Below are 23,543 nucleotides of genomic sequence, written 5' to 3'. Positions count from 1 at the left end.
CTCCATTATAAGGCTGTGATCTGCCTTAGTCTGCTCAGGCTGCCATTACAAAATACTGGGTGGCTTAAACAACAGAATTGTATTTTCTCACAGTTCTGATGGCTGGAGGTCTAAGATCAAGGTGCCAGCAGGGTTGGTGTCTTGGCCGAGGGCTCTCTCCTTGGGTGGCAAACAACCGCCTTCTCGCTATGTCCTCACATGACAGAAAGAAAGAGAGTTGTGGTGTTTCTTCCTCTTCTTATAGGGGCATCAGCCCTATTGAATTAGGGCCCCATCCTTAGGACCTTATTTAACTATTATCATTTCTTCACAGGCCCCATCTTCAAATAGTCACATTGGGAATTAAGGCTTCAAAGTATGAATTCTGGGGGGACACAAACATTTATTCTATAACAGAACAAAACCACAGATATGTGATTTTTCCACTCCCCCTTTATTTTCTAGATTGGAGATTTTTTTCTGTTGCCATTGCTTTTAAAGCCCTGTGCTGATGAAGTTTAGAGAAATTTAGATTTTCTCAATTATTCCCTCACTTTAGTTGAAATGTTCACTTCCCACAAATTAGAAAAGGATTGAATTAATAGTATAGACTACAGATAAATATAATCCACTTCTAGTCTAGCTCTGTACACACAAATATTCTTCCTTGTATCATGGAACATTGATCCAACATTTAGGGAATTAATTTCATAAAACATACATTGTTTTGCCACCCATAATAAATCTTGTTTGGGAGACTATCTGTATTGTGTATTATTTTCTCGGTCCCCATTGCTTGCTGTTCTGTCATTTTGCTTTACCGTGTGATTTTTAAAAAGATAATATTGTGAGCTTGACTGTTTATGATATTTCTTATAATTTTAGTAATCGAATGAAGCCAGATGAAGTTATTTGAATGTTCATTAATATTTCTTAGATGAAATGTGGTTTTTTATCTGTTGTTTTTTACAGAACTTTGTGTTACACTTGAATTCTGGAGCAAGATCCATTTGGGCATCAGTCGTGCCAGTCATTATGCTCCCCAATACCAGAGAGTGTTAGCTCTGCAGTTTTTGCCTAGCGAAGAAGCTATCTGGCTCTCAAAGTGGGCAGGGATCTCTGGAAAGGAACCAGTCACAAAAAACATCAACGCATTTTCCCAGTTGTCTTACTTCTCCTTGGGAGAATAGGACCATTCATTTATTTTCCATTACTGCAGGCTCTAGCTTCTCTGTTCATGAACACTTTGCTTCTAATAGGATATCACTCTGGTGCCGGGAGAATACAGAAGTGAGTGGGAGAGGTTGAGCAATGGCTCATCATCTCTTTAAACCCAGGAGAATATAGTCAAGTTATGGTTCTTTTAAGGGTCTTAGCTTCTCCAACTGTGATTGCCTGAGGCTGGAGATATCTGGAAGCATGTGCTTAATCTCTGTTTGTGTTATTTCAGGAGGATTTCCATTTTCATTCGGTTTACAAATCCAGACTGTTTGAATTTCCATTGGCTGATCTTCCATCTGGTATGATCTTATAATGACTTAAAAAAAAAAAAAAAGACAACTTTAATAATTCACTTTAATGCTTTAGAGCTAATCTATATGTGGAATATCATTAGCCCATGACTGCTTCTAAAAATTTTAGAGAGAAAGTCAGGTGCCATCAAGAAGGGGAATAAAATGCTGACTGACCTCATGTTTATAGTGGATGAGTTTGGAAAGATATAGCTTGAGCTCGTTGAAGGAAAACTTTCAAAGGAAGAGCTATTATGTATTAACATCTTTATTATTATGTGCTATTTGTGAAATTAGTCTTTCCTCCTCATGTATAGTTATGGGGCCATCTATTAAAAGATGTTGATTTGAGAGTTGCCTTTAAATCTTCATGTGAGAGCAAGGATAGAGTTCTCATACTTTGGCTTTGTTAGTGGAGCAGTGATTATGCAAAGCGCTGTGCCAGGCTCATTTGTGTTCACCTTCTGAAGACAGGGCACGCTCTGAATATCTAGTGTGGAGATGCTGCCTCCCCTGTTTAGTGAGCCCTGACCATGGCCATAACATTACCATAAATTCTAAATTTTAGTCTCACTTTAATCTTTGCAGCAGTTTTGTGAGATTAGTATTATTATTTCCATTTTATAGATGAAGAAACAGAAACTAAGCAGTTTATCTTTTCCAGAGTCCCACAGCTAGTAAGAGAGTGTGTGGGGATTTGGATTATGGCACAGTGAAAAGGTTCGCTGGGAAAGAGGCACAAGGGGAAAAGGAAAAATTACTAGACTGAAAGCAAATCCTAGACTACTGCTTAGGAAAATGACTTAAAAGTTTACATTGTCCCATCAGAAAATGAAGTAAGTGTTTTCTAATGTTGCTTCTTCTCTGAAATAAATTTGTAACCCTTTGACCTTTTGCAGTTACTCTAGAGAGAAATAAAACCCGCCTCTTCTCTTCTGTTGCCAAAGGGATAGAAGGTCCTATTTTATAGAATTCACTATCTTGAAAAATCTGCAAATGAGCATGTAGATGCTTACTTTACACAGATGCTTTAGACTGTTCCTTCAATTCCTTATAGAACTTTTTATAATCCCTATTATGGAAAGAAAATAAAACATGATCAGCTGCCTGAGAATAAAGTTATAATCTAATAGGTAGTACTGGAAGCAGTGGACATTAATTAATATTTAAAGTAATAAAAACCTTTTCCCCAAGGACTTTATTGTTAGGCTTGCCATGATACAATCTTATAATTTTTTAAAAACTTTGTTTAGGGTTTCTTTCTAACAGAAGCTTTGAAAGTGACTTGGCAATTTTGCTGTTATTAAAAATGAGTTTTGAATATACTCTTTGAAAACTTAGATCTGTCTCATTTAGTTTCTGGTTTTCTTTTCATATTAGAAGCTGGCACTGTCAATTTTAAGAGTTTTATTTATCTTTCAAGGTGCTTAGATTTACTATGATAGCTTAAAAGAAAAGAAATAAAAATAAATGTCTGCAATTTTTGAGAAATAAGCTCAAAAGTAAGCTTATTTGTTTTTAGTTTCATATAGTGACACTGGGTTGTGGATTATCATCACCTTTGTCCTGCTATGCATTATATATTTCCCAGATATAGAATATGATCAGCTGTTCTCCACACTTGTTTGATGGTAGAACCTTTTGTTTTACATGACACATCTCTCAGGACTAGAGTCTTAAGAATACATTTTGAAAAAATGTATCCCTTAGCATTCAGTTTTTTAAAAATTACTACAAGAAATACATAAATCTATTTGATGAGTTTTGATGCATATGTACACCTTTAGTGAGATAGAGAGTTTTTTCATTACCCCGTAACTTCCTTCATGTCCCTTCCCAGTCAGTGCCTCCCACGTTTGCAATCCCCTTTCTGACATTTTTTTTTTTTTTGGTCATAGATTAGTTTAGCCTGTTGCAGATCTTCATACAAATGGACTCATGCATTATATCCAGCCTCTTTTGCTTAGCATATACCTATGAGATTTATGTTGTCAGGATAGCAGTATTTCATTCTTTTAAATTATTGAGTATGTTCTATTGTATGAATATACCACAATTTTTTATCCATTCACCTGTTTGGGTTGTTTCCAATTTTTGGCTATTATGAATAAAATAACTATGAAAGCTCTTGTAAAAATGTTTTTGTGGATACATGTTTACATTTCTTCTGTCAAATACCTAGGAGTGAAATAACTGGGTCATAAGGTAGGTATATATTTAACTGTATAACAGTGATCTCAAACGTTAGCATGCACTTGAATCACCTGGAAAAATTGTTAAGCACAGAGTGCTGGCCCCATCTTGGGAGTTTTTTCTTTTTTTAACCACTTTATTGAGGTATAATTGACATACAAAAAGCTATACATAATTAATGTATACAACTTGATGAGTTTGGAAAAAAATACACGTCTATGAAGTCATCACCATAATCTGTACCATAAACATATCCATCAACTCCAAAAGTTTCCTCCCATTCTCTATTTATTATTGTTATTAATTATAAGACACTTAACATAAGATCTTCACTCTTAGCAAAATTTTAAGTGTACCATATAGTGTAGTTAACTGCAAGAGGTAACTACAACTACTGCTGTACAGTAGATCCTTAGGACTTAATCATCTTGTACAGCTGAAACTTCATACACTTTGACTAATACCTTCCTACACACAACCCCCACCCCGCAGCCCCTGGCAGCCACCATTCCATTTTCTGCTTCTATGAGTTTGACTATTTTAGATTCCTCATTAAAGTGGTATCATATAGTATTTGTCCTTCTGTGTCTGGCTTATTTCACTTAACATAACATCCTCCAGGTTCATCCGTGTTGTCTTAAATGGTAGAATTTCCTTATTTTATAAGACTGAATAATATTCAATTGTATGTATAGACATTTTCTTTATCCATTGATCCATCAATGGACATTCAAGTTGCTTTTGTATCTTGGCTATGGCGAATAATGCTACAGTGAACAAGAGAGTACAGCTGTCTGTTTGAGATCCCGAGTTCAATTCCATTAACTACATACCTAGAAGTAGGATTGCTGGACCATATTTTAGTTCTATTTTTAATTTTTTGAGGAAACTCGATACTGTTTTCCATAGTGGCTACACCAATTTCTAGAGTTTTTGATACAGTACATCTTGGGTGGGTTATGAGAATTTACATTTTTAGAAAGTTCTCAGATAACGCAGATGCCACTAGTCCAGGCGTCATACTTTGAGAACTGTTGTATGAGAAATTGCCGAACCCTTTTCCAAAGTGGTTACACCATTTTCCACTCTCATCAGCACTACATGAGAATCCTAATTGCTCTACATTTTCACCAACATATGGTGTGTCATTCTTCAATGAAGGTCAGTAGTGGATATGAAGGTCAAGGTGGCTATTTAGAAGATTCCCAATAAAGAATGTGATGTTTTTATAGGAGAAATATGAGAAAAATTTTGATATAATTTAGAACAGAAATAATATGTGAGATTTTTTGAATTGTATTTATTCATGTTATGTGTATTTAGTATTATGAACACACATTCATTAATGTTTTCTATTATATCAAGTACCTTATGTATTATAAAATTGATAAATATTTATATAATTATATCTTATAATTAATTATTGGTAATTATAATTATTATAATTAATAATTAAAGTATAAGTATATAATTTATAGTAGGAAGAGTTAGTAAAACTTTGATTGCCTTGTATGAAAGAAACCTAGAAAATGCACCAAATTAAATTAAATTTATTTTTATTTCCTTTTAGAATTCCAGCAAGTAAACATCACTCCACCAAAATTTATTTTGAAGTCAAGACCAAAAAGGAGTAAACGGCAGGTATGTATTCACAGGTATAGGTCATGATGGTTTAAAAACACTTGGCAACTGTAAATCAGTTGAATCTACATTAAGTCTTTGTGAGAGGGTAAATATTAGTTCAGGCATTTGTCAGGGTGTGGTAAACAGTAAGGGTGATGGATCTGTAGGAGCAGTGGAGATGAGGCCCTATTATTTTATAAACTCATAAAGGACTCAAGCTAGTGGTGATAATATGGTTGGTTATTCATCATATAGATGGATTATGGGGCCCCGGCTGTGGCAATCAGATTCTTTCTACCATAGGCCTCTTTCCTTGCCTGGTATGCACCACATCATGGAATCTACTTATATGGTACATATCCTTCTATTTATCCTTTTAAGGATACCCCCTTAAGAATGAATCCATCAGGTTTTGAAGCCACAAAATGCTATTGTCACACTTGAGCTACTTCAGAGTCTGGAATATAAAATTAGGATGTACACTTTATGAATGTTCAGTAGTTCTTGAACTTAGTGATAATAACTATTTGTACAGTGGCTTTAAACCACATGAAGTAGGAACTATTATTCCTCTTTCACAGGAAAAGAAATGATGGCTGAAATGTGGAAATGACTTGTGCAGAATTATGGAGCTGGTAAATGGTTCAGACAAAATAAGAACTCTGGTTAGCAGAATTCAGTTCTCATCACCATTGTGGTGGTGGTTGGTGTGAGTGTGTGTGTGTGTGTGTGTGGCATGAAAAACACGGGATGAGAGAAATAGATCTCTAGTAAGATCAAACAGTTGAAGGGAACAGGTATTTTCTTTTTAAAATATATTTAATAAGTATGAAATAAAATATGTTTATAGATAGATTTCTAATGTGAATAATAATTACTAAATTTGAGTATTTACCATGTATCTGGCCCTGTTCTAAGAATTTTAATTGTATTAACAGTTAATCTTCTTAATCTTATGTGGAAGGTATTAGTATTATCCCCATTTTACAAGGACATTGAAGTATGAGAGGCTTAAATGACTTAAATAACTTGCTCATGGTTCCATTGGGTTATCCAGTGGGGGAGCTGGGATTCTGAATTAGGAATTCTGGTTTCAGAGAAGTTCTTATAACCACATATGCTTTATATACTGCCTCTCAGAAGCCCTTGTGTTCTATGAATTACTACCATGAGGTTTAAATATTTTATGAATATACATATATCTTGAGTCCTAATTAAATAGATAAAAATAATTGCCATCAGGATTTAATTCAAAACAGTATTTGTTTTCATGAATTGAACTGAGAGAATAGGATAATTTTCCGTCAACATGATCCTTGATGTTCTTCATAAACATCTGCAATATCCAGTCATATGCTAAGCAGACAAACCTTTAATTTCTCCTTCTGAGAAACCTGTGGGCCCATGGAGGTGAAGTGTTGTAAAACTGTGGTCAAATGGCAACTCTCTGACATTAAGAAAATGTTGAAACTTGTCAAAAAGTCTACTGTATTAACTAGTAAGACTCAGGTCTTTTCCACAATTAATGAAACAGATACTATCATCCTAAAACATCTATTTTTTTAAAGAGACTCTTGTCATTAGATGCAGTTTAGGTTACATTTTGGATCCCAACTCCAAAATTATAGTCTGTTATTTCCTCTCAATCTGTTATAAGGGATTTTGGAAAAAAAGTTTTTTTAATTTTGAGAATATGTTAACAATGAAACAAAATCCACATGGCAGAAATTTTTAGTTTGTTTTAAATGCAGTACTCAAAACATATGTTCATTATTAATTTAGATTTGATTATATATCCTCATCATAAAAATAGCCCTTGAGCAAATGAGCAGAAAAATTTATTGAAAAAAATGTGTATCAAAGCATGGTATAAAGGAAAAAGTTAATTTTGCAGATCTTGTTAAATGTTGTGTTATAGACTAACTGCAGAGGACAAAGGGTTGGTGGCTTTTGCCAGTAGCATTCATTGATCATGATTTTGAAGGTGGAGAAAATTTGTTGTTGAATAGACATTGTAGCACTAGATAACCCAAGACTGCCTGGAAACTCTTAAAACTATCCTGCCAAAGTTCCTGTATTATCTGGGGGATCCCTTGCACCCTGCTAGAGGAAGGAGCATGTCTCAATTCCAGATTTGGAGATTATAGACTAAAAGTGCCAATAATCTCACTCCCTGTACACCTCTCAGAGATTCGCAGGAGCTTAAATTCAACCATTTATTACAATATCCAAGATATTCTGTTAAGTGAAAAATGCCTGATGCAAACGGAAGTACAAAATAAAATATATGTCATGATTGATTTTATTTGCATTAATATTTCTGAAAGAAACCAGTAACTGTGTCCATTGTTGGGGAAGGATAACAACCAGGTAGATGGGGGCAGAGGTGAAAGGAAGACTTTCATCCTATACTTTTAAAATAATTTTTAAATATTCGAACCATGAAATTTATTATTGACTCAAAAACTAAGTAAATCAATGAAAATTAAAAAACTAAATGAATAAATGGAAATTTTGGTTTATTTCTCCCCTATTTTCAATTTTTTAATTAAAATTTTTTTGGTTTTATTGAGGTATAATTGACAAATAAAATTGTAAGATATTTAAAGTGTATAACAGGATGATTTGGTATACATGTATATTGTGAAAGGATTCCTCCATAGAATTAATGAACATATCCATCGTTTCACATATTTACCTTTTTTTGGTGAGACCATCAAAGTTCTACTCTCAGCAAATTTCAGTTGTTCAATACAGTGTTAAGTGTCTATCAACGAACGAATGGATCAGGAGGATGCGATACACACACATACAGAGGAATATTATTCAGCCCTAAAAAGAAGGAAATTCTGTCATATGTGGAAACATGGATGAACCTGGAGGGTATTATGTTAAGTGAAATCAGCCCGAGATAGAGAAATACTGTGTGATATCATATGTGGAATCTTAAAAAAAAGAAGTCAAATGCAGAAACAGTTGAAAAGTAGTTGCCCAGGACCGGAGTCGGGTAAATAGGGAGAAGTTGGTAAGAGTACAAACTTTCAGCTGTAAGATGAATAAGGTCTGAAGATCTAAAGTAGAACATATATTTTAGTTTTCCACAACCAAGTTCTGAAAGCTTATTTAGGTGCTATTTCCTTTACTATATTGCAGCTTCGTCGACATCCTCGTAACATAGAGGAGGAAACCAAATACATTGAACTGATGATTGTGAATGATCATCTGATGGTAGGATTTGCTGAATTTTTTGTTGTTTGAACTTGTCTATGCCTAGGGTAAAACTGGTGGCTGCAGAAATATGTTTAGAAGAAAGAAGCCCGTAAAGCTTCTTTATGGAGAAGGTGTTTGTGTAAGCAAACATATTTGTTACCCACCAACAACCTGCAGGTAGGAAACACTCTTGGGTGAAAGTAAGTAACAGTATTTTGTGAGGTTCCAAAAATGTTTCTGAAACTCATAATGTCAAGTCTTTGGATTTAATTGATTAACATAAGTCCTAACATCTCCTCTCACTGAAATGGCAAGGTTTAAAAAAAAAGGAAACTTCAATTTTATATTAAAAATAAGTGAGGCACCAATAATGTGACACTTTATTTTGCAATATACAGCTTTATCCTAATAAAGGAAAAACAATTTGTTCTATTTCTATCTTGCTATGCAGTAAACCTATAAACGAAAAACTTACATAGCCAAGTAATGAAGATTTTTAGGATAAGAACCGAGCGAAACTTCCATTTTTGTTGAGTCAGTTATTTTGTATACATTCAATTTATGGGCATGTTGCAGTCAGTTTGGTTATAGTCACAGCACATCAGTGCATTATAATGCTAATCATTCTATGTAACCAGGATTTTGAACTAAAAGTGTTCAGTGATGCACATTGTTGAATATTACTTAATTTCAGGTGCGAGTACATTTAGGTTTACTTTGAATGATTTATTTGAGGGAAAATGTGTCATTTATTTTACATATGATAAACAAATATCAATTTTAATTATGGTTAATGATAATACAGTCAAGATTTAGTGCTTCTAACTTGTTCCGGCTAAGACAAAGTTTAATCTTTCTACCTTTTTGAATTTAGTGAATGTTACTGTTCCCTGAGATTTTTTACAAAATATGAATAAATTGCAAAAACATAATTTTGGACATTTTAGGATATCACAAATTCAGATGTCTGTAGGCATCTTAAGACAGATAACACAAATAAAGTGAGCCAGGTATACAACAATAGGAAGCTATGGTGAAAGAGAAGTCACATGGCCTGTCTAATGGCAGCAGCTGCTTCTTAGCACTTACCAGTTATTACCTTGTGGTGATGCTAATTTCAAGTAAAGCCAGGAATCAGGTTTCACATGGTATTTCCTGATTTTTAAAATAGCATTGATATATGTGATTCACATATAGCCTATAAGCTACCACTTCGTGACCCTTGGGGCTTCTTCTCCTTACTGAATAAGTCGTATAGAACTTATAAATTTTTATACTTTTAGCAGTAGTCACATTCACGTTTTCTGACTGTAATGCTACTTGTATTTGTATGTCTTGCAATCCATGGAGAACTTTCATATGTTTTATCATTTTAAATAATCTTGTGATAGAAATAAACTTGTGAAATGGATAGAATGGATATTCTTTACTTCATCTCACGGATGAGTAGACTGAGGCCTCCAACTTTTAACAGCCTGTCTCAAAATGCGCAGCATGTAAATGACTGGGTGTCAATTCTTACATTTTTTACAGAAACGCTTAGAGATCTTTCAATTAAATCATGTTTTCTTTGTCGAGATGATTATTTGCTGATCACTTTCAAAGCCCTTCACTTGTTTTCTTTTGCTTTCAGTTTAAAAAGCATCGACTTTCAGTTGTACATACCAACACATATGCAAAATCTGTGGTGAACATGGCAGATTTAGTAAGTATCAATCCAATTCAATATTGCCATAGAGGAATTTTATCTCTTGATTGCTAATGGAACAGATAATATGGTTCTTATATATTCACTACTCTAAATTACACTTTAACCAACGTGTCCCATAAATCCCTGGTAACCTTGCAAATGACCTTATTGACTTCTATCTGTGGCTGAGAAGATGCTAAAAGGAAGTGGTCAGATTTACTGACACATTTATGCATGAAATTCCTTCCTGTATTTTTCACATTGGAGAAGAAAAGGTTGAGTCACAGCCCCTAACAAAGATCTGTATACTTCTACCAACAGAGAAACAGTAGAAGAGTTGTGCCTTTTTCAAAAGTGCCTGGTGCTATGGGAATGATGCAACTAAACAATTCTACTGTAGCTACTTTCCAAATCTTCCCTTGACAAGGCAGTGTCAGTACCTTCTCCATGAGTTTAATCAGGGCCAGGCTGGTTGTATAGAAATTATTTTCGTGGAGTCGTCACTGTTTCATTTTTGCTATGGGAACTCAAGAATGCATTGATTCTTTGTGTAGGTGCCAGAAAATGAACTCCAAGGAGCCTTGAATAAGGGTGCAAATATTTGTTAAAAAGTCACCTTTTGTTTCTAACTGGTTCTCTGTTCTTTGGGTATTACTTGGTAAACAGTTTGATACTCTGTTACTTAAGGTAAATGCCTGTAAATGAGAAAAACAATCATCTTCCTTAAAAACAGTGATGTTTTTTACATTTAACTAAAACTCAAGGAGTTTCCATAAAAGGAGCTTTGTAATCCTATTTATAAATCATTTGATTTTACCAATGTACAGCTGGTGTGTTCATTTTGTTAATATACTAGATATATAAAGACCAACTTAAGACAAGGATAGTATTGGTTGCCATGGAAACCTGGGCGGCTGACAACAAGTTTGCCATATCTGAAAATCCATTGATCACCCTACGTGAGTTTATGAAATACAGGAGGGATTTTATCAAAGAGAAAAGTGATGCAGTTCACCTTTTTTCGTACGTAACTTTTGTGATAATTATCTTTTTTGGTTCCATGTTGTATGCTCTATGACTTGTGACAGCAGTATCCTTTTTATTACATAATGCAATTGGGATTTGACAGGAAAGATACATTTGAAAGAAGTTTTAAAGTATAAATTGTAAAAAAAAAAAATGGAATAAAAAGTAAAGTATAAATTGTTTGAAATTGTCATGAAAATTTAAGAGGTTTAATTTTGTTATTTTAACATTGCATGTATGTTTGATTTTTTTTAAGATTTATTTATAGCATTTATTGAGTAAAAGTGGCTAATGCTCATAAAGCATATTGGTAACAGATTAATTATATTCTTTAAAGTTGCTGTCTTTTAAATGTTAATATTATCTTTGTTTTTGATTTAAGGTAAGAACTTAGTATTTCCAGAGTTTATCTTTTATTTTTTTCCCCACTCTTAAAGGTTTTTAAATTTTTTTTGATAACATGCGTGTTTGATGTAATAGCAAGTTATGTATAGTAGCATTCAAAAAACTATTATTCAAAGACAGAGCTGTTGAAGAAAGTATAAATGGAAGTAAAAGAGTACATTTTGGGGGTAACTTTATTTTTACATAATTTCAAATTTACAGAAAAGCTGTAAGACTACTACAAGAAAATATCTGATGCCCTTCATCCCAATTCATCAATTGTTTACATTTTGCCCCATTTGTTTTATGATTTCTTTCCTTCTACCCTTTTTACTCCCTTCCTTTACTTTCTTCCTTTTATCTATCCTTCTATCATTTATTTTTTTTCCTGAGCCATTTGAGAGTAGCTTGCAGACACTTACTTACTGGTCATTTACTACTAAATACTTAAGACATTTTCTTATGTAACTGTAGTAAATTATTAAAAACAGAAAATTTAACACTGGATAAACTACTTTATCTAATCGATAGTCTATGTTCAAATTTTACCAGTTGTCTCAGTAATGTCTTTTATAGCTGATTCTCCCTGACTACCCCAAATCCAGGATCCAATACTGCATTAATTGTCATGTCTCTTTAGTATTCTTTAATCTGAAAAATTTCCTCAGCCTGTCTTTGTTTATTTTGAGCTTTAGACCAGTTATTTTATAGCATGTTATTTTATAGCATGTTATAGACCAGTTATTTTATTTCATTGAGGGACTGTCTGATATTTTCTCATTATGAGATTCCAGTTGTGCATTTTCGGCAGAAATGCCATGAAAGTGATATTCTATCCTTCTCAGGGTACATCATATTAGTAATTCTTCTTTAATAGATACAGTTCTATTGAAGATATTGATTGATCATGTGGGAAATGTCCTTCAGAAACCTTTTTCTTTGGTTATGTGTATAAATAATTTTCACATTCTTCCCTTACCTCAGGGATATATAGTATGTAAATGTTAGGTGCATTGAGAAAATAAATGTGGTAAATTAATAATGAGAGGTGCTATGATGTTTGAACTGTGAGCAGTAAGTATTTTTCATTTCCTTTTCTGAAAGGGGAAGTCAATTTGAGAGTAGCCGGAGCGGGGCAGCTTATATTGGTGGGATTTGCTCGTTGCTGAAAGGAGGAGGCGTGAATGAAGTAGGTGTGAACATCTGTACAGTACAAAGTGGTATGATGGCTGAAAATGTTTTCCTAATATTTAAGTGATAATTTCTCAGTATTCCACATTTTCCAGATGTTAGGTGGTTTTATTAACAGCCAATGTGGTTACTGTAAATTACCAGAGGACAGAATAGGGAAATCATTGAAGATAACTGATAATTCTGTTTATGTTCTACTTAGAATAATTTCCAGATTTTGCTATTTACAGATTATATAGAGAAAATCTTTACTTTTACCTTCATCGACAATAAGGTCCTGTTTATCACTTTGATTTTCCAGAGAATTGGTAATTCCCTGAAGCATTGGATTACCGCCTAAGAACTGAATTAGAAATTTTCTTCCTTCTTTAATATTTGGCAAATTTTAGGGGAAAAAAATAGACCAGGGTTTTCAAAGTGTTCATTCTACCCATAAGGCACTAAGCCTGATGGAAGTGATTTAAAAGAAATACTTGAATCTTTGAGATTTTTTGAAAAAAATCTCCCTAGGTCTTCTCAAGTTTCTTTTGGCCAAAGATCATCACCACTTCCTGTTATGTATAATTGCATTTTCTGAAGCTACATTCTATTCAGTTTGGGGGAAATTTCACATTTATTTTTATTTTAGTATTTTCCAAAAGACTGGTTTAGTTATATGCAAGTATTAAGTTTTTCAGAAAAGTCACTGGCAAAATTTGGACGCAGAATTAGATTTAAGTTTCCAAACCCCAAAACCGATGATTTCCTGGCTTCTAGTTTTCTCTGTAAGACTTAATCAAACGCAGATTTTTTTACCACTTCTTCCCAAATGCTCAACACTTCAGCACTAGCTATTATGCGTTAAAGTGTATTAAATAATATGCTTAGAAATTACTTATTTTCAATTATATTGTGACTTTTTCTTTCGATCATCTTAAATAAAAAATTTGCGTTCACATGTATTTTATTTTTGTTTTTGTTTTTCAGTTTGGGAAAACTGATTTAATGGCAGTTACACTTGCTCAGTCATTAGCGCATAATATTGGTATTATCTCAGACAAAAGAAAGTTAGCAAGCGGTAAGTTTTAAATACATGTATGGTTTAGTCATGTTTAAAATAGACTATCTGTAAAATATTTTGGAGAATGAGATTTGTTAATTCAGTTGCTTGATTAAAAGAGTTTGGGTGATAAGATAAGCAGCCAGGCACAAAATAATTTTTTAAAAAGTAATACAAGATAATATGTTACAGATAAAGTTTCTCCATGTGTAATAAATATTTAAAGCCATGTGATGATAAATTCACAGTTGAATTTAACCTATACAAGGACAAAAAAGCTAAGTTTGGTAATTTTAAATGGTTTAGTAGTCGTAGGCATATAGGTTTAAGGCATATTATGTTTATTTAAAACATCTCTTAATATGGCCACAGAGGTAGAATTTGTCTGCCAGGTTTGATCAGATCTGATAAAGGGCACAGTATAATATGGACCTAGTAAAGTACATTAAGTTTAGAATCTATGAAGAACATAATTTCCCAAGTTACTTTACCAAGAATGGTCAAATACTGTATTTTGAGTGAGTGGATTATAACCATATTTATTTTATTATTTTAATAAATATACAAATATGATTGTTTATATTAAAAATAATTATTACCATTTATGGAGTACACATTATATGACACATCATTGAATGCCAGTATTATCTACATCTAGATACTTATTTAATCCTCTAGATAATCATGCATACATTATTAGCCCCATTTTATAGATGAGGTGATTAGATCTTAAAAGGTGATGTCTCCAATATTACACAAGTTGACATTAAGTCACAGCCCAGGTTGTAAACCTAGGCTGTTTCTAAAGCCCCTCTGCTTAACCAGCCTACTACACTGGCTTCTCTCAGCAGCCTTTGTGCAGAGGCTTTAAAAAATGAACAGGAAATTTTAAGAATTCCCATAAAGGTCTAGGAAACCAGGATCCTATAGTGGTATGTCACTATTTTACTGGTATTTGATTATATTTTATTTAAGCCATTTTAAATGAATGCTTTAAAAATATGGCCACTTGTTTAAATATCAAAAGATTTAATTTTATTAAAAAATATATTATCTTGGGTCAGAGTGAAGCTATCCTTGTTAAAATAGGAGGTACTCTAATGCACCTGTTTTTATTTTGTAATAAGGCATGTGTGTTCATTTTCTCTTAGGCGAGTGTAAATGTGAGGACACGTGGTCTGGATGCATAATGGGAGACACGGGGTAAGCCGCTTCTATTTGAAAATAACTCACTTTTCCTTTTTCTCCTGGGCTGTTGTCTTCTTAGGAATATGACACTGAATAACTTAGTGCATGGAACCTTACCCCAGGCATTTAAGAGAAAATCTGAAGTAGATTTTCTCAATGGCTTTGAGAAAATGTAAAATGTTTTCACAAAATAGTCTCTTGTTTATGAAAACAGTTGATGTTCATTAAGCTGGTAGAGCAAAGACTTTTTTAAACTTGAATCTAGGCCGGAAATAAGGAACAATGTTTGGTTTGTACTAATTCCCTTTCCTTTTGTCTTTTCCAATTCTAATTAAATGGGTTATAAACAATAGTGTGCCAATAAGCTGACTCTCAAAAACAAAAATAAGAAAAGAGTCCAGATTTTTAGCTTCTCAGATATCCAGCAGCCTTCTACCGCATGTAGATGCCTATGGTGTAGATACTGTAATGGCTGATTTCAAGCTACCAATGATGCATCACTGAACAAGGAGTGGGAAGAGTAGTGTACATTCGCTCTCCTGAAAAAGGTTGTCATTTTTATACTGCCCTACCTTTCACACACCATAAGGCACCAATCATATTTTTTCTAAACAAATTTTACAACCATTCTTTTCATGCCAGACTTATCACTACTGCCTTACTTTAAACTTTTTTCATCTTGTGCTGTTATTTCAGTAACATTCCAGATACTTGGGCAGCTTTCAGGCTCTCTCTCCCTTCCTGAACTGCACTTCCATCATAATTAAAAGGTATAAAGAATAAAAGAATGAACACTTGTATACTATTACCCAGCTTAAAAAAATAAAACCCTGCCCACATTGTTAAATCTCCCTTGTGTTCTTTCCTATTGGTCCCTAGCCAGGGTAACCACCATCTTGAATTTGGTTAATATCATTCACAGATCCTTTTTTATACTTTTACTGTATATTTGTGTTTGTTTTGAAGTAATACACAGCATTGCTTTGCATATTTTCAGTTAATATAAAAGGTATCATACTATATGTATTCTTCTCTGATTTCCTTTTTTTTGATCAACTTTATGTTTGTGAGATTCATCTATGCTGACAATATAGAGATTTAGTTCATTTGCTGTATATGGCACAATTTCTCCATTATCCTCTTAATGCACCTGGATTTATGTGTGTCAAATACATGAATCCTATCATTTTTCTGCTCAGAACTTTTGTTGAGTTTCTGTTGTCTAAAGGATAATGTTCAAATTCCTTTCTCCAACATTTAGGTGTCCATAATTTTTCTTCATCCTCATTTGCAATCTCATTTTTCCGAACTATTCATAATCATTTTGCTAACCATAATTATACATGGATTGCCAGCTATTTTTGATTTGCTAACCATAATCCTATGTGGATTTTCAAAGCTCCTTAAATATTTGCTCACAATAATTGTACGTGAATTTTCAGCCTCTTTCGCTGTCTTCAATATACTCTCTTCATCTGGAATTCTCATCTTTTTCAACCTAACCTATTTCTAGCCATTTGAGATTTATTATAATTTTTAACTCCTGCGTTATAATTTAATTCTCTATGTGCTGTGCCACTCACCAATTAGTTATACATTTTTTGAGGATTACATCTTACACTAATGTATATTTTTGTCAGACCTCATACCATAATATCTTGTACAGACTTGATTTTGAAGAAATATTTATTGTTTATATTTGAATTTTTTTTAAGTTTATTGGGGTAACTTTGGTTAATACAATTATATAATTTTTAAGTGTATATTATCATTTGACATCTGTATATTCTACTGTGTGTTTACCACCCAAAGTTTAGTTTCCTTCGGCTACCATATATTTGATCCCCTCTAATCACTTTACCCTCCCTCTACCCCTCTATATTTGACCCTCTTTACCCATCTACCTCCCCCCTCCTCCCCTACCCCACTAGTAACCACTACTCTTATAGTCCTCTGGTAACCACTAGTCTAGTCCATGTCCATGAGTCTCTGTTTGTCCTGTTCATTTGCCGCTTTTAGGTTTATATCCCACATATAAATGATATCATGTGATTTTCACCTTTTTCTGTCTGGCTTATTTCGCTTAGCATGATTATTGAGGTCCATCCATGTTGTCGTTATATTTGAATTTTGAACTCTCAAGATATGTATGACAAGGAAAATAAGTGATGGAGGAGGAAATGTACATGGAAATATATATTTAAACTATTTTTAAAATATCTTTGGACTTTTTGTTTAGTAATAAAAGGAAATTAAAAGTTACAACTTTCTCAAGTTGTAATTTTCCAACAATTACTAAATTCCATGCTAGAGGTTCTTGTCTTTTAAAAGCTATTAGTAAATTGTACCTGATTAGTTTGATTAACTATTAAACACAAAATGTTATGGATACTTTGCTTAGCACTAAGCATATGTGTAGCAAAACCAAATGACGTCACAGATATGTATAGCTCTTTGCATTGAAACTTCTTACATCAAATAGATGCAGCATATTTGAGAAAAACTCATTGCATGAAACATTGTCTGGCATTATGCTATATATATAATTTGATCTGTACCAAACATCACCTAACAGCAGTAATTATGGATATATATTTTCCACCGATACATTCCCTCTCATTTCTACTTTCTGAAGTTCCTCTCTACTGCTAAATATTGGAAAGCATTGTTGAAATGAATACCAGTCCTATTTAAAGGTATAAAAATTAAGATATTAAGAATTCATCGAATACAATAGATATGTTACCCTGCAAAAAAGAAGGTTTGAGGCAGAGCCTAGGGTAAGACATAACATCTGCTTTCAGGTATTTTAAGATATGGTAGCGAAATAAGTCTTCTTTGATACAGTTAACAACATAGACTGTAACTATAGGAAGTCAGATGTGGCACAGTGAAGGTAAGAGCAAGCTATAAATTTCAATTGTTCTTATATAAAAAGAGCTTCCCTGTTAGCAAAGAGTTTCTTTTCAATGTTGAAGAGCAGACTGAGCTCCCAACTGTGCAATGGGCAGGAGGCTGTGTGAGGCTGAGACCTCTGAGGGCCCTTTGCAAGGCAGGGGTTGAACGAGGCTTTGATTTCTAAGGGTCCAACACTAGCAATTGCTGACTTTCTTCTTTGACAGTAGGGGCCATCTCAGGTTTTGACTAGTAAAATAAACAGGAAACTTGAAGAAAGTCAAGTTTCATAAAGTCAAATTCCATAACTCTGGCAGAGATATGCAGCATAGATGAGTGGGTATGGTGATAAAAACATTGGCTGAGGTGTTCTCATTGAAAAGAAAAAAGGAAGTAATATATGTGTGAAAATCTTTAGATAAAGAATTAAATGTATGACTTATTAGGAAAGTGAAGTGAAGGAAGTACAGTAGTTCAGACAATTTACACCCATGATAGCTTTATTTGGAGAGTTTGGCATGAAAACTTTAAAAATGAGTTTGGAGTAAATAATCATTGTAAATTCCATTAATTGATTCACTAGGCATTAATCACTATGCTAGCAGGAAGTAGGAATATAAATAAATACAGTCCTTGCAGACTAGTGGGAGAGAGACTTTATAAAAACTATCTATTACTGTCTTAATTATATTTTTACTATTATATAAGCTCAATGTAAAACAACTTTTGAAAAGTATAGCAAATAAAATTTTTATTACTTTTCTCACCATATATTAAAATAGTATAATATTTTAATATTAACCATGGTTAATATTAAAGTAAACAATGTTAAAATAATGTTTAAATCCAGTATTTTTTCTCTTTCCATTTTTATTATTCATTTATAAAATTTGGGTCCTTTTGTATATATAACTATTCATTTTTTTACTTAACATTAGATAGTCAGCATTTTTCTGAGTTTTCATTCTTGAATACCCTGATTATTAACTACATGGTATTCTATTTTATTAATGTGTCGCAGTTAACAGTTTTTTTGGTATTGAACATTTAGGTTATTTTCATGTTATTTGCTATTGTAAATTGTGCCACCATAAATATCTTTGTTCAGATCTCTTTGCATACATAACTAATTATGTCCTCAAGAAAAATTTCTAAGAATAGAATTACTATATTTAAGGATATTTCTCGTTTTGAAGATTCTTAATGCATAATTGCTCTATAGTCAAGTTTCTTTTTCTATTGATACTTGTTGCTTTTCTTGGTATACTTATTTTTTTTGTATTTTGAAACAATCTGAAACTTGAAAAGTTGCAAGGATAGTAATAAAGAACCTTTTTTTGTCCCTGACTCATAAGTTGCTAACTTGGTGCTCCATCATCCCCAAAACTTTAGAGTACATTTCTACAAACAAGGACATCCTCCTGCAAAACCACAGTACAGCCAATATAGTTATCTAATTCTTAGCCCTCATTCAAGATTGGCCCTATGTTTCAACAATGTCACTTTAGAAAAGGTTCAGAATCAGGCATCACATTTAGTTTTTATGTTTCTGTAGCCTCCTTCATTCTGGAACAGTTCCTGTCTTTCTTTGACTTTCATGACCTTGACATTCATAGATTAATAGGTCAGTTATTAAGTAGAGTGCTTTGCCTTCTAGCCCAGTTGTAATATTTAGGAAAAACTTATTATGAAACAAATTATTCCTAACTTGCTTTGATCAAAATTATAAGGTACTGTATGTATGTGTTTCCTTGAATATATATGCAAATAATAACCAACTTATAGTCACAATTAATCACCAAATGAAGAATTTAGAAATATACTGATTGAATAAAACTCTTAGGGATTGAATGCAAATGTTGTACGTAAGTATAATGTATTTTTCTTGTTTTAAAGAAAATGTATAATTTTAACAATGTTCAATTTTAAGACTAATATACAAACAAGGGAGACAAAGATTGTACCCAGCTATTACTTTTCTTCTCTCTTATAGTTATTATCTTCCTAAGAAATTCACCCAGTGTAATATTGAAGAGTACCACGACTTCCTAAATAATGGAGGGGGTGCCTGCCTTTTCAACAAACCTTCTAAGGTAATAAGCGTGATCAGTTACTAGTTATTAATCTTTCTAAAGTTTAATAAACACAAATTTTCAACATTGAGATCTCATAAAAGAGCTTTTCACCTTGGCTTATATGTACATAGTCTAGATTTGCTAATTATCTGCATTTTCAAAGTCATCTTTAATCTTGAGCAGTTAGGGCTATTCTGATGGGAATAGAAAACAGGTAGAAACAAGTGCTTTCTGAAAATTTTTCATTTTCTTTTTTATCTGGCCAAATGATTATTCCAGGTTAGATTACAAAAATGGTTTATTTTACCTTTCATTTTCATTTTCTTGATGAGTTCCACCCGTGCCCCACAGGTATCTAATCACACCTCATACTGGTGGAAAGGAGAGTAAATCTCCCCTCTTTACTCCCTACCACTGTCTTTCAGAGTATGATTAAAATTGCAAGTACTTCTCAATATGAAAACCAAATCCGCTTAAAGAAGAAAAGGAGAGTCTGTGCTTAGAGTTTGTCAGAGGCTTTTATAACTTGCGGTACCTCCTTTGTTTACTGACTAGAAAGCAGGTTCCTCCTGTATTTGGAAGACTTTGCACATTAAAAAGATTGCTTTCTCCTTGTTAATTACATGAACTGTGATGTGCTTCTTTGCATCACAGTGATGTGTGGCTTTGTAATCCATTACCTGGTTTCATTCCAGGTAATTTTACTCCAGTGAAATTTAGGAAATGTATCACATTGCATTGAAAAGTGAATTGATTTTAAGAATCTTTCTAAAAGTTTCAGGAGTAATAACTGAATTACATCCATGCCACTGTAAATAAAAAACAATTCAAGTCTTTTTACCAAAATAACTGATTATTCTGAACCCAGAGTAAAAGAATAAGAGTGTTTTTCATCTGGCTGAGTTTTAGTTTTGGCTTTCAGATTATCTCATGTGTTATGATCCCTTTCAACTGAAAATGAAATCTAGAGATGAGGTGATTCTTTTGTTGGAGAGGAGAGATTATTTGAAATTAGGTGGGGATTCTTTTCTGTTGTTGTTGCTTTATTTCATTTTGTTTTTTCCCTCTAGCTAGTTAAGAAAGTGTGTGTTTGTGTGTTCATAGGTGTGTATTCACTTATTCTATAACATATTAACTTTTCTATAACTTTTGAATGAATATTATGTATATGGAGCAGAGCAACTATTTACTGATTTTACCTGTCTTCATAAGATAAATTATACTCAAAAGATAATGATATTGATGGAGAGTTAAAAAGTAAAAACACTCTTACATGTACTCTTGCACAGGCCAAAAACCGCTTCTGTCTCCTGGGCAAATTATCATTGCTGTTCTCCACAGAACTATGTTAATAGGAGGAGCTGTTTTGTATCAAATAAATCAATGGATTTGTTATTTTGTGGTGTTTTCCTCATTATCAATGAAATAACTTTCTGTTTCACAAGGAAATATAATTAATAAAGGGCCTCCCACAGGTAATTGAACTTGATCCTCACAACAATTCATGATGTGGACGGGCAGCTAATATTATTCCCGTTTTAAATACTGAAATACTTGGGCTCTGAGATGGCAAGCCGTTTGCCCAAGATAAGTAGCTGAGCCAAGATTTGAATCCAGACATTCTGACTCTAAATCCCTTATTCCTGTTTGAAGGAAAGGAAATTGCAGGAGTCAGTCTGGCTTGGTTTTAGTCAATGGCTAGATCATCTTTTATTTTGATGGCATTTATTAGACCTTACTTGGTATGTGTTATGTACATAAATATGATTAAATCTGAACTGGATATAACATTAGACACTTCTGTTCCAAAGTTCCCAGTTCTAAAGTTATAAAAAGTCATGCTTTCTGTTTAGGAAAATAAACATATATTTTGGAATATCTGACAGATCTGCCAGAAGTATAGATGTGGCACTTATGGTCTCTTATAAGGTCTTTGATGTTGATTTTCCTATATTTTAATTCACTTTTTGATTTTCATCTCACAGCTTCTTGATCCTCCTGAGTGTGGCAATGGCTTCATTGAAAGTGGAGAGGAGTGTGACTGTGGGACCCCAGCAGTAAGTCTTTGGGAATTTGGATGATTTTTTTAGGTTATTTAGGGTCATTCCAGTACCACATACTGAGATGTTTAGAGCAAGTGTTATTCCTGGAAATTTTATAAGATTTGTGGAAGAAAGATTATTATTGTGAACATATACATTTATTAGAAAATATGCTGGTACTTTCAGGAAAATTACATCATTTTCTGATGTTGTGCAAATGTTTGTATTCCTTAGGAATGTATCCTTGAAGGAGCAGAGTGTTGTAAGAAATGCACTTTGACGCAAGACTCTCAATGCAGTGATGGCCTTTGTTGTAAAAAGTGCAAGGTAAATAAATGTTGATTCGTAACCCATTGGCAGAAAAGAGGACATATTTGATTAAATTGTTAAGTCTTGGTAAATATAATCTAATAACAATAGTAGTATCGAACATATATTAAGTGACTAGGTACCAAGTGCTTTATAGGATCCTCACAAAATCAATGAGATGTTGTAACTATTTTCATTCCCGTCTAACAGATGAGAACACTGAGCCTGTAGTGGTTAGTTTGCCCAGGGTCTTACACCAAGGGAGCTAGGGTCTGAACTTTTGTAATTCTCAGTTTGTCCTCTCACTACTGCCTCCCTGAAGAGCGTGCACATTAAATGAAATCAGGTGTTTAATCTTCGAATGATATTTTTCCTTTCTCGTAAAGCCAAACAGATATTCAGTAGACCTTTCTTTTCTTGCTGCTCAGCTTGTTGTATCTCTTGCATTAGCTGTTGAAGGACCAAAAGAAATACCTTTAGGCACGATAACCTTTTACATGTGTTGTGCCTGAGAGTTTAAAATACATCTTTAAACACATTATCTGTTTTCATTCTCCCAATAGCATCCTCATATCAAATATTTAAGCCTTTCCATCAAGGCTAACCGTTACTTGAGGCTTACTTTTTTCCAAGAAATCTAATTCTTTTGTCTATTATATAAAGTCTGGTACCATATTCTCCATTATTTCTGAGGCTTAGTATCTGTCTCTTTTCAGTTTGTACATTTTATGGAGACAGAGCCAGGGGCTTACACAGTAATTGGTACAAGTTCAACAAATAAATATTTGTTGAATGAATGAATAAATATGCACAGCACTCTCTTAGTGATTATTTGATGATTGACTAACTTTAGTCTAATGAGTTAAGAGAGGGTGGAATATGAACCTGTCATATCAAGTATCTATTGAGTGCCAGAGATAGTGCTAAACACTTTTACTTTTGTATCATCTTATATCATCAGGGTTTCTCAACACTGGCACCATTGACATTTTTGGCTGGATAATTCTTTGTTGTGAGGGTGTGTCTTGTTTATTGTAGAATATTTAGTAGCATCCTGGACTTCTGCTTTCCAGATGCAAACACCACCCCTTCCAGTCATGACAATCAAAAATGTCTCCAGACGTTGCCAAATGTCCCCTTGGGGGCAAAATAACTCCTGGATGAGACTGCTATCTTAGGTAATACTCA

The 23,543-nt window shown here is 33.3% G+C and overlaps 1 protein-coding gene across 9 annotated transcripts in view; it reads left to right on the top strand.

Moving 5' to 3' along the window:
• Window positions 1-23,543, top strand: part of ADAM22 (ADAM metallopeptidase domain 22) — a 204,510-nt gene that overhangs the window by 136,334 nt on the left and 44,633 nt on the right. For all 9 annotated transcript variants that reach the window (XM_025042194.1, XM_025042195.1, XM_025042191.1 and 6 more), the window contains exons 7-17: window positions 1,430-1,499; window positions 5,254-5,324; window positions 8,460-8,534; window positions 10,150-10,221; window positions 11,063-11,229; window positions 12,721-12,805; window positions 13,774-13,864; window positions 14,998-15,049; window positions 19,923-20,022; window positions 21,990-22,061; window positions 22,281-22,373. In XM_025042194.1, coding sequence (XP_024897962.1) covers window positions 1,430-1,499; window positions 5,254-5,324; window positions 8,460-8,534; window positions 10,150-10,221; window positions 11,063-11,229; window positions 12,721-12,805; window positions 13,774-13,864; window positions 14,998-15,049; window positions 19,923-20,022; window positions 21,990-22,061; window positions 22,281-22,373 — 948 coding nt within the window. The remainder of the gene's footprint in view (window positions 1-1,429; window positions 1,500-5,253; window positions 5,325-8,459; window positions 8,535-10,149; window positions 10,222-11,062; window positions 11,230-12,720; window positions 12,806-13,773; window positions 13,865-14,997; window positions 15,050-19,922; window positions 20,023-21,989; window positions 22,062-22,280; window positions 22,374-23,543) is intronic.

This window comes from Pteropus alecto, unplaced genomic scaffold (assembly GCF_000325575.1).
Source record: "Pteropus alecto unplaced genomic scaffold, ASM32557v1 scaffold69, whole genome shotgun sequence".
Classification (NCBI taxonomy): Eukaryota; Metazoa; Chordata; class Mammalia; order Chiroptera; family Pteropodidae; genus Pteropus; species Pteropus alecto.
Note: the sequence above shows the minus strand (reverse complement) of the source record. Positions and strands in the feature narration are given on the sequence as shown.